We start from the raw sequence: 13900 nt of genomic DNA on the forward strand, positions 1-13900 counted from the left end.
ATGTGTTGGCAGAAGTAATCTGTCAATTCCCTAGAACAAAAGGGATTAAAAGGTATCTGACTGTTCTCCCACACATTACCTGGTGGACTCTTACTGGCTTTGAGTTAAGTAAAAAGCAAAGGCCAATCATACCTATTTACAAAAACCTACACTGTCTTTACCAAATGACTTAAATAAAAAATAAAAACATAGACAGGAAGCCGAAGGAAAACCACACATTATGTGATAGTAAGCAATCAGGAACAAAATATTCAAGCATGTGCTTATTTCAAAATGTTATCAGAAAGTAAAACAGAACTTACTTTTCCAAATTAAAGGCATTCAAAGGACATCAAATCCTCTTCAGAGCTAATTATTGCTGTTTGTCATGACTATTCGTACATGCATTTTTTCTATTGATAAAGGTGATTTTCATCACCTTTCTTTTTATTTCCCTTTCCCCTTTTGAAAAGAACTAACATAATATGATTATAGCTCGTATACTCATTCTATGAAGTGGGGTGTGGAAACAAATTAAGGTGGGGGTGGAAAACACATCACAGGAAATTTACAAGAAAAGTGATGATAATTAGGAAGCAACAGATGACCAAAGTAAAAGAACACCAGAAGTACTTACCCTTAATCACCTGATAATACAGTAAGCTGAGAATGCAATTTAAAGATGTCGCATGCTTCAAAAATAAATATGATCTTTAAGAATGGAAAGAAACCTGCCATGCAAATTGATCTATGTTCTGAATACAGTTCTGGGGCCAGTATTAAAGTGACAACCCAGGATGGTCTCCACTGGTTTCTTGAAACCCTGATCGCCTTTCTGAGGAACAAAATATAGAGTCCGCCGGCAATTGCTTAGAATATCATTCCTGCTTGGGAGAGAGTTTTATGTCACTGCCACATCCATTTTCCCAGGTTGCCCTACAAGTATGAGACCATTCAATTGTTTTGCACTTGAGATAAGAGCCACAGCAAAGGAATTTTTGGAGTTAGGGCACATCCTATTTTTCACCTGATACTTAGTATTTCCCAAGGGTGCTCCAAGGAACACTAGACTCAAGAGATGCTCTGGATTAGCCCAAATGACACCCAAACTCCACCTGCCCCCCCCCCATGGCTCTGAAATGGCTTTCAGTAGAGAATCTGTTTGACTTTGCTGAAATAGGTGTTCTCCATTTGCTCAACAAATACCTTTTAACATTTCTCGGATGTGAGGAACACACTTAGGGAAATAGCTTTTTAGATCCAAAACACTGTCTCTAAGTAGCAAATGTACACGGACAGCCATCCCTCAGCAGTGGCTTTACATCATTTTCTAGTGAAATAAGTAGGCTGGAGGCAATTGCAGCAAAGAAACCGAGTAGTCAGTGCAGGGAATAAAGGCCGAAGCTAAATTTGAAGGAATGGGTAAGACCAAGCCATTTCTATTCCCGCAACTCCTCATTTACCAGGAAAGATGTCAAGCTGAGAAAGGGTAAATCTTGGCTTAGCTTCAGCCTCCTTTCCCTGCTCCCCTCCCCTGAAGTACAAGTTCCTCTGTGTCCTCCCTGCAAAAATTAATTTAGACCAAGGTCCAGCTTGACTCCGCTCCAAATCGCCCCTCAGAACCCTTCAATATATCTCGGAGAATTTGCTTTAACAAGTTGGCTGCAGGGAGCCAAGGAGATGCCTACGCCCTCTTTTGACGACTTTATCCTCCCATTCCCTATAGTCGCTGCAGACCCTGCCCATCCCAGGCCCTTGTGGAGGGGCATGGGGGAGAAGAGAGCAAGCATTTTCCTCTTTTCAAAGCAAGGGCTTTTATTACACACCATGGCCTCCCTTGCTTCTGAGGCACTCAGATTCAGTATGTTCCGGAAGCAGGGAGAAAGGCCGAGCATGGAGACTGAGCGCTTTCAGCTGTGTGCACTGGGTCAGGAGCCAGAGACGGAGGGATCAGGGACCCCTTTGCTACCCAGCAGTCGGAACGAGGAGGCAGGAGAAAGGACAGAGGAGGGGAAAGCCGCAGAATCAGAGTCGAAAACTGTCTTCCCCCATCAGCATAATAAAGGCAGAGGGTGAATGTGAGAGGAAAATGTTGTTCTCCACGTGGCAGGCCGTCAGAGGTCCAAATCCAAGGAGCGCAGCCCAGGTGTCCTGATGGGGGCAAGGTAGCCTGAAGTTCCTGCTGTGGCGCAGCTCACGGAGGGCAGGGTCCACAGGAGTAGCAATCAGCGCAAACATCAATTAAGGAATTAAATGTGTGTGACTCACCAAAAGCGCGACAATTTATGTTTCAATGAACGGTAATTAACTTGCAATTAACTGTATTTCATGCAGGTTATCATTGTGATTTGTACCTGCTGAATACTATTCTGCCAGAAATAGCAAATGCAGCATAAAACGGCTCCTGTGGCAAGAACACGTGCACTCTGCTGAGAAGCATTTCTGAACTCTGTAGATGCCTGCTAAAGTGAGCATTAGATGAAAGATTTAACAGAAGACATGCCCAAGAAAACCTATTATGTTTATCCAAAATTTAAAACAAGAGCTCCCCTAAAGATAGTGGTTACCCGAGGTTCCGAGGGGTGGGGAGGGAATAATAGGTGGCACAGAGGGCAATTTTAGGGCATTGGAATTAAGGGTAAACCACAGTGTAAACTATAGACCTTGGTTAGCAGCAATGCTTCGATACTTCTTCATCAGTTATAATAAATACACCGCACTATTGTAACATGTTATTAATAGGGAAAGAGGTGGGATGGGGAGGGACGGTATATGGGAATCCCTTATTCTTTCAATGTAATTTTTCTTTAATCTAAAACCTCTTTCAAAAGAAAGCTTATTATATTAAAAAAATAAAATAAAACAAAATGTGAGATGCCCACGTAAACCTATGTTTACGAAAAATACACTGGCTTGATCACCCAATGGGGGTTTGTCAGCTTTCTCCACTGTAAATTACTGTCTCCGCCCCACCCCTATGTATAATGTATTCTTTGGAAGGAAGTCACTATGCACAGCCCACATGTAAGGGATGGGGAATTATGCTCCAAAAACCCACATCCCCAGTCCAATAATGAGAAAAACATCAGTCAGCCCCCCCACTGAGAAACATTCACCAACGTGCCTGTCCAGCCCCGCTCGAAACTGCCAACATCAGCACAAACAAGGAAAATCTGAGAAACTCGCGGCTCAGAGGAACTTAGGGAAACACTGATGACTAAATGTAACAGGGGATCCTGGATGGGATCCTGAAGAGAAATAAGAGAAATAAAAGGAGCCAGGAATAAAGGATGGACATTAGTAGCTAATAATGTATCAACACTGGCTCATTAGTTGGGACAAATGTATGACACTAAAGTCAGAAGTTAACATACTAACACAATCTGAGCATGATGGGGAATCTCTGTACCATTTCTATAACACTTCCATATATTTAAAGTCTTCTAAAATAAAAGTTTTATTTTGAAAAAGCAAAAACACACATACGCCCATGCACGCCCAAGGCAGGTGTATCTATATTTATGGAACTCCTTTTCCAAATCCAAGAACTGCAAAGCTCAGGTTCTGACAAGATAAAAAAAAAAAAAAAAAAAAAGGACGCAGTATTTTTCTGCCCAGTGGGAGTGAGAAATGGATATTGTTTACAAAACGCACAAGGGGAAAAGCAAGAGACAGAGGCAAGGAGTCCAGCTCAGCAGTTTCCAAACTTATTCCCTAAAAGCACTTGTCCCCTGAAATGGCGTCAACATGCCCAGGAGAGTCTGAATACCACAAACCCTCAGGGCAAGGAGAGGGAAGAAGAGATGTGATGTGGGGGCATTTTTGGGACTTTGAGTTGTACTAAATGCTATTGCAGGGTCAGATGCTGGACTTTATATATCCTGCCATAGCCCACTGAAGGTACTGGGGAAGAGAACTACAGGGTAAACTATTATCCGTGTGGTGCAGCAGTGCTCCAGAATGTGTTCACGGAGTGCGATGAGTGTGCCACAGTGATGGGGGAGGTTGTTGTTGTGGGAGGAGTGGGGTGGGGGGGTGTATATGGGAACCTTTTATGTTTTTTTAACGTAACATTTTTTGAGATGTTTATATCGTCAAAAAATACAATTTACAAAATGATGGGGGTGTGGGAGTGGGAAGTGGGTTATATGGGAACCTCATGTTTTTTAATGTAACGTCCTTTGTGATCTATTAACTTTAATAAATTAAATTAAATTAAATTAAGTTTTTAAAAAAGAGTGGATGAAATTTGGAAGCAGGAAATACAGAAGTAAGCTGCCATAGTTTTTAGCATCCATCTGCCCAATGGGTTCTAAGACCCGTCTTCGTTAGAAATAGAGTGGACATCAGCATCGCAAAATACTCAATATTGGGGAATGAACAATGGACTAAAGTAGACTCATTACTATTCTATTTATAACATAAACTTACTTTTATTCTAGCAATGGAAGTACTTTTGTCATTGATATAAAGGCAGTGGCCACTGGAGGTTCCCAGGAGCTTTTTTGGGACATTGGAATTGTCCTGCATGACATTGTAATGACAGATAAAGGCCGTTACACACATTTTGTCACAATTTATAAAATTATGTGGGGTAGGGTGTAAACTAAATGTTAGTATCAATGCTTCAATACGTGTTCATCAATTGTAATAAATATACCACACTAATGAAAGTATTGGTCATATGGAAAAGTGTGTGAGGGAGTGGAATATATGGGAATCTCCTATATTTTTTATGTAACATTTATGTAATCTAAAGCTTCTTTAAAAAATAAAAATTAAAAATTAAAAAAAGAAAAAAATTGTTTGCTTAATAATGGCTTTCACAACTCTTAATCTCCATAAAACATCATGATTTATAGAGAACCTAGTAGGTCCCAAGTTTTTCATCCTCACACTCTCCACAGTTGCTATATTTAGCCCCATAATTAGGAGAGTGAGGCTCAAGGAATTTAAACCAGTTGCCCAATGGGTGGAAGCAAACAGGGTTGGCTCTTTTACTGTGCTCTTTTACTATGCTCTTTTACTATGCTTTGAAGTTGCCCATTTTCAAACAATATTTTAGTATGAAATTCCTTTAAAAGACCTTAACTCATCATAGCTAAACTCATGAACTCAATCTGTCTAGGCTACCTAAGAATGTGAAAAGTATTTTGTATAACTATAGTATTATATGAATATAAACTATTTTAATACACAACTATTTCAAATACGTTAACGTTGCATTCGTTTTTAGTTCTCTATAATGTATCTTGCAACCTAAAAGGAGAAATGATAGTATAGAGGTGATCTATGGAGGAAGCAGACTTCCTGTATCCTGAAAAATGGCCTCTGAGGGGTCCTACCTGCTATAGATACCCTTGCTCTGTTATCCTGTCCTCAGCTTTCGGGCCCTGAAATAGCCTTATCCATGTCCTAAGAATGCATCATTTGGGTATTGACCTCATGAACCATATTCACAAAAGAAAATGTCACATATGCACACATAAACCCAGAAGCTTTCATATTTGCAATTGGATATATCAGAGTCACACAAATAGATTCACATTCTCAGGCCAGTCCAGAACTACCCATAGAGAAATCTAAGTGGGAAATTAAATCAAAAGCAAAGAAAGGGTTCTTGAACGATTTATAATTTTTTGGAGCATTATAATATGACAAGCCATCTCCTTGGTAAAGGTGTGTGCTTGCCTGGCTTGGGGAGTGGGCTCTGAAGCCCAGAGAAGCCCCTCGCCTGGGTGGGGCTAGCTGAACACTGACAATTTGTTTTTCTTTTCTTTTTTTTTTTTTAAAGATACTTAGATTACACAAAATGTTACCTCCCAAAAATATAAGGAATTCCCATATGCCCCACTCCCCACACCTCCTAGTTTTCCCCACATTAACAACTTCTTTCATCAGTGTGGTACATTCATTGCACTGGATGAACACATTTTGGACCACTGCCACTAAGCATGGATCATCGTTTACATTGTAGTTTACACTCTCTCCCGCTCAATTCTGTAGGTTATGGCAGGATATATAATGGCCTGTATCTGTTGTTGCAATGTCATTCAGGACAATTCCAAGTCCTGGAAATGCCCCCTTAATACACCGTGTTTTTCTGACTCTGCTTTCTCTATTCCAGGCTTCTTCTCCCACTGTCTCCCATTATGCTGACACGTTGGACAAGGAGTGGAAGTAGGACTTGGTAGGTGTTTTCCTTCTTCTCCGTCATCTCTGTTAATACAGCTTGTCTATCTCATCCCAGCTGTAGATGAGCTCAGCGTTTGGAAGTTCCCTGCTGACAGCTATCTTGTATCATCGCTGATGTACCATTTACCTAACAGCTTATATTATGATTAAGGTATGATTTAAGTAAGTCATGAGCAGAAAAAGGTGAAATAAGAAGGAAGTACTACCTTAACTACACCTTTAAAACTTTAAGTATGAGCTCGGTTATAGGACTCAGGAATTAAATAAACAAATGCTTTTTCAGTGGATCCATTCCCTTCAATGCTTTGATCAGCAGGTTCTTAAACATTCAGCAATACTGTATTAAAGAATCCCTGCAAATCCACCTTTAAATTCAAAATATGAAGCCAATCTTAATGAATTACCCAGTGAAGCCATAAACATGAAAGTGAACCAAAAAGCAACCATGGGAATTAAATTCCAATTTAATTTGGTAAATCATGCAGTACTAGGAATGGGAGTGAGATCACAGTGGGAAGAGGGAAGGCTTGGGGGTTAGGATCAGAGCTTCACAATTGGGAATGCAAAGTATTTTATCCAAAGGAGTTCAAGAAAGTAAGAATGCCTTGAAAATAGTCATGATCACTTAGGACCATGCTACTTTCAGTGTAGCTCTGTAATTCCTTTTGAAAGTCTGGTCTCCAAAGATTGTAAATTAAATCATTTCTTGAATATCTTGACTGTATGAGCTAGGTGTGTTGAAGGCAAACGAACTTTCTAGGTCTGGATTGTATCCATTGTCAACTCTAAACTAATGCAGTACAGCTCTGGAGGCTGGGAAGAAGCTCGTAGAGAGCTCAGTTCTAGGGTTTGCAGGGAGGCAGGGCTAAGACCACAGAGAAGAAAATGAAGGCAAAGATGAGCATGACCTATCTTCTGATTTTGTCTCAAGTACACGCAAATTGTATGCCTGGGAGACTGACAAATTTCCTTGCTCTCTCCAGAGGAATAGAGAGAGAACACCAGAGATCCGTGGAACCCCTACTTTGAGAAGGGAAGCTTTTTAAAAATACTCAGCTTCTTAGCCTAGTCCACTATAAAAAACCCTTTTGAAACCTTATTTAGAAAAACCCACCTCCACTGCTTGCTTTTTAACCCTGTGAAAAAGGAAATATTTGCCCTAGAGGCCATACTTTTGAATTATACCACTGTTGGTTACCAATATGTTCACATCAAAAGAAGGTTATTCAAAAAATTGAGTATTTTACCTCTAGAGGAAAAACTAGTTTTAATTCTTTTTGTTTTATAAATAAAAATAAAAACCATATATGTACATTGGAGAAAATTTAGAATATGGTAAGGTAGGAAGAAAAAAATTACAATCACCTGTTACCCTTTTGACTAGGAAGATACCATTTTTATGTTTATTTTAGATTACATTTTGGTTTTTAATATATAGATATCTATTTTTAATTAAAATTAGAATTTAACACATTGCTTTGTATCTGCTTTCTCCACTTAAAAACATAAGCTTAAATACATAATTAAATGGTTTTCCATAACATTATTCATAGTGGCTTCAAAATGAATTTTTGTACGGAGGTAGCACAAATTAATTAATTCTCCATTGTTGGGCAAAATATTGTTTCTGAATTTTCATTATTAGAAATAAACTGCCATGAGTAAACATGTAGTTAATTCTTTGTACTCACCCTCGATTATTTCCTTAGGATAAATTCCTAGTAGTAGACTGCTGAATTTAAATCCATTTCAATTCTGAAATCTTTTAAAATGTTTTGCCAAAATATATTCTAAAAAGATGTTAATAACCACATGTGTACCAACAGGGTATTTACTAACTCTTCATTTTCATTTAAGAAATATTTATTATAATAATAAATAGTAAACTTATTATATACTAGGAGTTTTAGGAGGTACAGAGGATACAAAGTAAATTAAGTAAGGAAGTCCATTTATTCCCATTATCAAACCCAGAGGTAGAGGAATTTCTCCAAGAAATGCCAAACAGGCAGAATGGATTAGTGGATGCTATTCCTGTATATTATGAAGACAAGCTATGCCTGAGAAAACCCAGTTTTCCTTTCCATGAATTTTAGCCAAATACCTCAATTGAAAATGAGACATCATCTTGGATCCATGTTCAAGTTGGCTCGAGAGAGTCAGAGGAATTAAAGAAGAGAAATGCAAAATATCTCAGTCTTCTTAATGCATCGCTTAGCTTGAAAATAATTGAGTATTCTTAATATCAAGCTATTTTCAAAAAGTGCTGTGGGTAAAAGGAAGATGAGTCCCAAATGTCCACTGTCACTAATATCCCACCTTTGACCCCAGTCAGGATGCTCCTGTGGTCCAGCATTCTCCAACATAGTGGATATGATATCAAGAATTGCATTTGTACCACTTCTTAATTGCTATTGGGTTCCCATCCTTCAGTTAATTCTGAATTTAAAGTGTACTATCTGGGTCTCAAAAGTTCACCCTGAATCTCAGCAGAGTTTCAGCCAGCACTTACTCTCCAGTTCATTGGGTTCACCCAGGACAACTAACACCATCCATCCATCTGCCCCGTGGGATCTAAGCTCCCTCTCAATTGGAAGCAGAGTAGGCATCATCTGCCCCACCCATCTGTCCCATGGGATCTAGATCTAAGCTCCCTCTTAACAGGAAGCAGAGTGGGCATGACCATCCCCAAACCTTCAAGACTGAGGAATGAACCAACATTAGTGGTGAATGCAACTATGGGCTAAAGTAGACTTACTATTATTCTAGTAATGGAAGAACTTGTAACATTGATATAAAGATAGTGGTCACCAGAGGTTCTGAGAAGAGAGAGGGAAGAATAGGTGTAGCATGGGGCATTTTGGGGACATTGGACTTGTTCTGCATGATGCAATGTTGGATACAGGCCATTATACATTTGACATTTTGTCAAAACCTAAAAAATTGTGCGGTGCAAAGTGTAAACCATAAAGTAAACTATAGACCCTGGATAGTAGCAATATTTCAATATTTATTCCTCACTTGTAACAAATGTACCATACTAATGAAAGATGTTGTTAAGGGGGAAAAGTGGGAGAGGGGGGTTATATGAGAATACCCTATATTTTTTATGTAACATTTATGTAATCTAAATCTTCTTTAAAAATCAGGAAAAAAAAGGTCACCCAAAATAGCAGCAGGCCCTCCAAGAGAAGGACTCACCCTACATACACTATAAACATCCCATGGCTCCCGTGGGTAGAAGCAGTCTGCACTTCAATGGCTGATCTCTAAGACAGCTCACCCCCTCTTATTGGCTCATTGACTCCCGAGACCCATTCACAGAATAAGGAACTACTTCCTGGATTCGATGTGGCTGACGTCATAAAGAAAGTAAAATATCCTTGCAGATAGCATTTACTGCTTGTGGTAGACTGAGTTATGCACTCCAGAATAAAAACATGTTCTTAATCTTAACCCGCATTACTGTGGGTAAGAACCCATTGTAAATTAGGACCTCTTAAAGATGTTATTTTTAGTTAAGGTGTGGTCCAACTCAGTGACGGTGGGTCTTGATCCCTATTATTGGATATAGGTCTTAAAAGGAGAAAGTGACAGGGAGAAGGTCCAAAGTCAGCCAGAACCCAGAAAAGAAAGAAGTCATTGCCATGGGACGTGAGGCAGGGATTCTAAGCCAAGAAACCCAAGGACTGCTGCAAGCCAGCACTGGAATGCTACTTGTCCCTGGAGGAAGTAAGCCCTCTAATCTCAGAAACCATGAGACAATAAATTTTCATGGTTTAAGCCAAAACCAGTTTTGGTATTTGTGATAGCACCTCATGCAAACTAAGACACTCTCCCGCTGCCGATTACTGCTTTTACTTAGTTGAACCAATCTATGCCAGGTTTAAAGATACTTGAATGGTGTTTTTTGCTCAGTTCTCAAGGTGAGAAAACCACAAACAAAGCCTTCAGACCCTCCTTTTCAAACAGTGTTGGATTTTCTGCCATAGGTTTAAAAAATGCCAACATTCTTAGATATTCTCTGATTTTGCCAACAGAAAACAATTTTTATGTTTAGTAATGAAAGGATGTGACAAAACATAAAATGAAAAGAAAAAGCTTACCTGATAGAAATTAGGCCAAAAAGTACTAATGGCCAGCTCAGCCCTGTTCCATGTACGTGTTGGGTCTCCAGATATATTCCAAATGGGATTCCCCAAAGGCCCATTGTTGACTTTCACATAGACATTGAGTAATCCAGGAGCAGAATTACTCTTGCTGGATACAAAGTAGTGGAAATCAATGCAGTGGGTGTCATTTTCTTTCAGCTGGGGCAAGAGGAGGTGGGTTCTCTGCCCCTCAGCCCTCCCAGATGTGTTCACCAACATAAAAGAGCCTGTGAAAACAAAATCAAGGGAAAGTTACAAACTTACGTGCCACGTTCTGGCTATTTCTGAACAGCCACAGCATTTATGTGGGTAGACTATTCAATTCTACAAATGTTCTTATGCTTTAGAAATCCCATCTCTTTCATCCTAACTTTGTCCTCTTCCCACCATTTCAAACATTTTCTCAAAACAATCAGTGAATGGAAAATTCCTTCAGTGTTACTACATCAAGTTTCCCAAATAATAGAAATACAACACAATGTTTATAGATTTGCACTATCCAAACCAACAGCTACTAGCCACAGGTGTCTGGATAGATTAAAATGAAATTTCATTGAAAATTTCATGTTCTTAAAAACTCCGATCCTCAGTTGGGTCAGTCACAGTTCAAGAGCTCAGGAGCCATATGCGGCAAGTGCATGAAGCAGTGGGCAGCACAGGTAGAGAACATTGCCATCATCTCAGAAAGTTCTAGAGAACTTTTCGACATCATTGCCACATAGTCACCAGAGAAGGGTCACAGATTAGTGTGCCTGTGGGACCTTAGAACACTTTCTTGGCTTTATGATGTTCCTGGTCGCCAATGGAACGCAATCTTCCAGCAAGACATCACCAAGCTCTCTCGGATGGCCTCAACAACTGGCTTCACCTGGACAGAAGGTGTGCCTGGGCTTGCAGAGGCAGTCACTGCCCCCACCTGCAGGATGGGCGTCCTCAGAAGCTCCCAGGGCTCCTGCTGCCAGACACCCATGGCACTAGCCCACCCAATGCACTGAAGATTGTCCAGGCGGACTCAAGGTGCCCTGGCATCAAAGGTGTTGCATGAGCCCTCCTCATGTCTGAGAGCAACAGAAAAGGCACTTAAGAAAACTACAGGAATGTCATGTACCCCATAATGATAAAAGCAAGATACTCTAAGATGAAAGGGAAAACAGGTTATCACTCAGTCCTCTTTAGCCAAGAGGAAAATGTGTGAAACTCTGAGGGGACATACACCTAAACTTGGAGCATAAAAATGAAAAAAAAAAAAACCCACAAAACTACTACCCGGGTGAGAAGAAATTTCTACTGGACATGCTGACCTTTAAAAATCCATTTGAATATTCCTCTTAAAACCGCCCTCGTCATGAACCATGCTTTTCTCAGGTTGTGTGTGTACCTATATTTATGAGTATATATTATGGTATACACACCCACATATATCTATAAACATGTATACATGATAGTAGAAAAAGCATGGGAATTTTTACTTTTTCCACAAGCTGTTATTTCCTAAACAGCAAAATGAGTATACCACCTTTCCCAGAGGATTATTGTAAGGACTAAATTTAAAAAACAACAATAAAAACCATGACTGTATAATAGATATCTTTTGCAAATCAATAGGCTACTGTTTAGGGATCAGTATTATTATACCATGTTTCCTTTTGGTTGTTAATGTCAACAGTGGCCGCTATGAGGTAAGCTAGTTTTAATGCCACTTAAAGTATATAGGAATTGGGTCTCAGAGAGAATCGAAAGCAGCATATTCAGGTTTTAGGATGAGTTAGAGACAAAACCAGAACACTGAGCATCTGAGTTTCCAGCCCATTACTCATCCTGCCACACTCTAATAACCCCATGTTTCTTCATGTGCTATGTAAGCCTCTATGAAGAAACAAACCCCTTTGTGACAGTGAAGGAAAATCAGAGTAGCTATTTGAAAATAAGGCAATTTTTCAAGAGATGACTCTTAACGCACCTGTAAATATTAGCGCCAAGCCACAGTGAAGGTTATCTATGGGACCTATATTCCAGCAATAAGGAGCTTCCCATGTGATTTAAGAAAGAGTTGGGTTCAGAGAAAGGAGCAAGTGGCAAGAGAGTATCATTGAAATCATTTGGGTTAGCTGTATTCTACAAAATGTAAAAAAATCTTCAAAATATACAGGATGGGCCAGTCCCCTCACAAATCTAAAACAGGTCGCTGGCATTTGTAACATGAGTAAAGGATTGTACTCTTTGACTCTTAGTTAAACAGAAACTGATTTCTACCATATTCTGTCATTTGGAGCTCTGTCGTCTCTACATTCCTGTTGATGAGGCTGAGGCAAGATATGACGTTGAAGCCAACTCTGAATCTCCAAAATCCACCAGTATTGGGTCAAAGTACCTAGAATATTCTGTCCTACATTGTTTCCATCAATTTGACTTGTGAGAACATGGGCTGTATAGATGGCAAAATGCAAAGGATAGCAAAGCAGCATGCTTCCTCCCCCCTGTGAAATACAGTTTGGATGCTTGGAGGAAGCACAAACAGAAGAGTCTGTTCTCAGATGCTGTGATACACTGGATAACTTTCTACCATCATCATTCAGGAAATCACAAGGGTTCCCTAAAATACGATTCTCCGGCTCTATGGCCTATGTGCTCCATTTCAGCACAAAGGCCTTTTTGCCAGTCAGCTCTTTGAGTCATCTGAAGTACACAGACATGTTTATCTCGAGGCCAAGGCAAAATACAAATACTCAAATGATTCTAATGTTTATAGTCCTCCTTCTTTTCTCCTGTTGGAGCCAGATGACAGGAGGTTTTGCTAACACCTGTTCTGTAGTGCTGATGAGCTCAAACAGGATTAGCAAACAGGGGCCTGGCATCAGCCTGACAGAGTAGCAGGATGTCAGTGTTTCAAAGTGACCTGGGCAAATTTTCACTCAGATCAAGGCAAGCTTTATCAATACGTGATGACCTTTAAAGAAGGCAAAATAAAAGTCCTGCCGAGGTGCCTTCCCCTAATGCAAGAGGTGCCAAGAGGTGTAGTGTTTCAAGGACCATTTCTTCTTCCACTCTCTTAAGTTCTCTGGGAAACTTCATGAACAGATGAAACCATGACGCTTCCCCCTCCCATCCTCAGTGTTAAAAAAGAAAAAAAAAAAGACTGATGAAGAAGGCTAACCCTGGATCCTCTTTTAAGGGGTCCCTATTAGAAGCAACTAAAGTCAAGGACTCAGATCTCTGAAAAGGCTGGAGACCCAGGGAACAGGATAGATTGACCCTGATTCAAAGTGCCAGAGAACATCAAATGGTGCCTGGATTTTTATTAGGGTGGATACTGTTTTTGTTGTTCTCTGGCTATAAACTTGCTTAGATTTTGAGCCATCTGACCCAATCCCACTTGTCTCATGGGCTCTGCTATTTTCAGCTCACTCATTAATGGTATTAGCCCAAGCTTTCTCAAGAACAAGTGCATAGCGGTGGTGGAAAAGGCTGTCCTACGTAGCACATCCTTCCTCCCCAGTGGTTCTCACCCTCAGCAAGTAATCCTTTCAGGAGCACTCCCATGGTTACAGGCAAAACAAGCTTCCATACAGTCTAGA

The 13900-nt window shown here is 40.0% G+C and overlaps 1 protein-coding gene across 4 annotated transcripts in view; it reads right to left on the reverse strand.

The window, feature by feature from the left end:
- PTPRM (protein tyrosine phosphatase receptor type M) overlaps positions 1–13900 on the reverse strand; it is an 805217-nt gene that overhangs the window by 487813 nt on the left and 303504 nt on the right. For all 4 annotated transcript variants that reach the window (XM_058277381.2, XM_058277380.2, XM_058277379.2 and 1 more), the window contains exon 3: positions 10281–10552. In XM_058277381.2, coding sequence (XP_058133364.1) covers positions 10281–10552 — 272 coding nt within the window. The remainder of the gene's footprint in view (positions 1–10280; positions 10553–13900) is intronic.

The sequence above is a fragment of the Dasypus novemcinctus genome, chromosome 16 (assembly GCF_030445035.2).
Source record: "Dasypus novemcinctus isolate mDasNov1 chromosome 16, mDasNov1.1.hap2, whole genome shotgun sequence".
NCBI classification, from domain to species: Eukaryota; Metazoa; Chordata; class Mammalia; order Cingulata; family Dasypodidae; genus Dasypus; species Dasypus novemcinctus.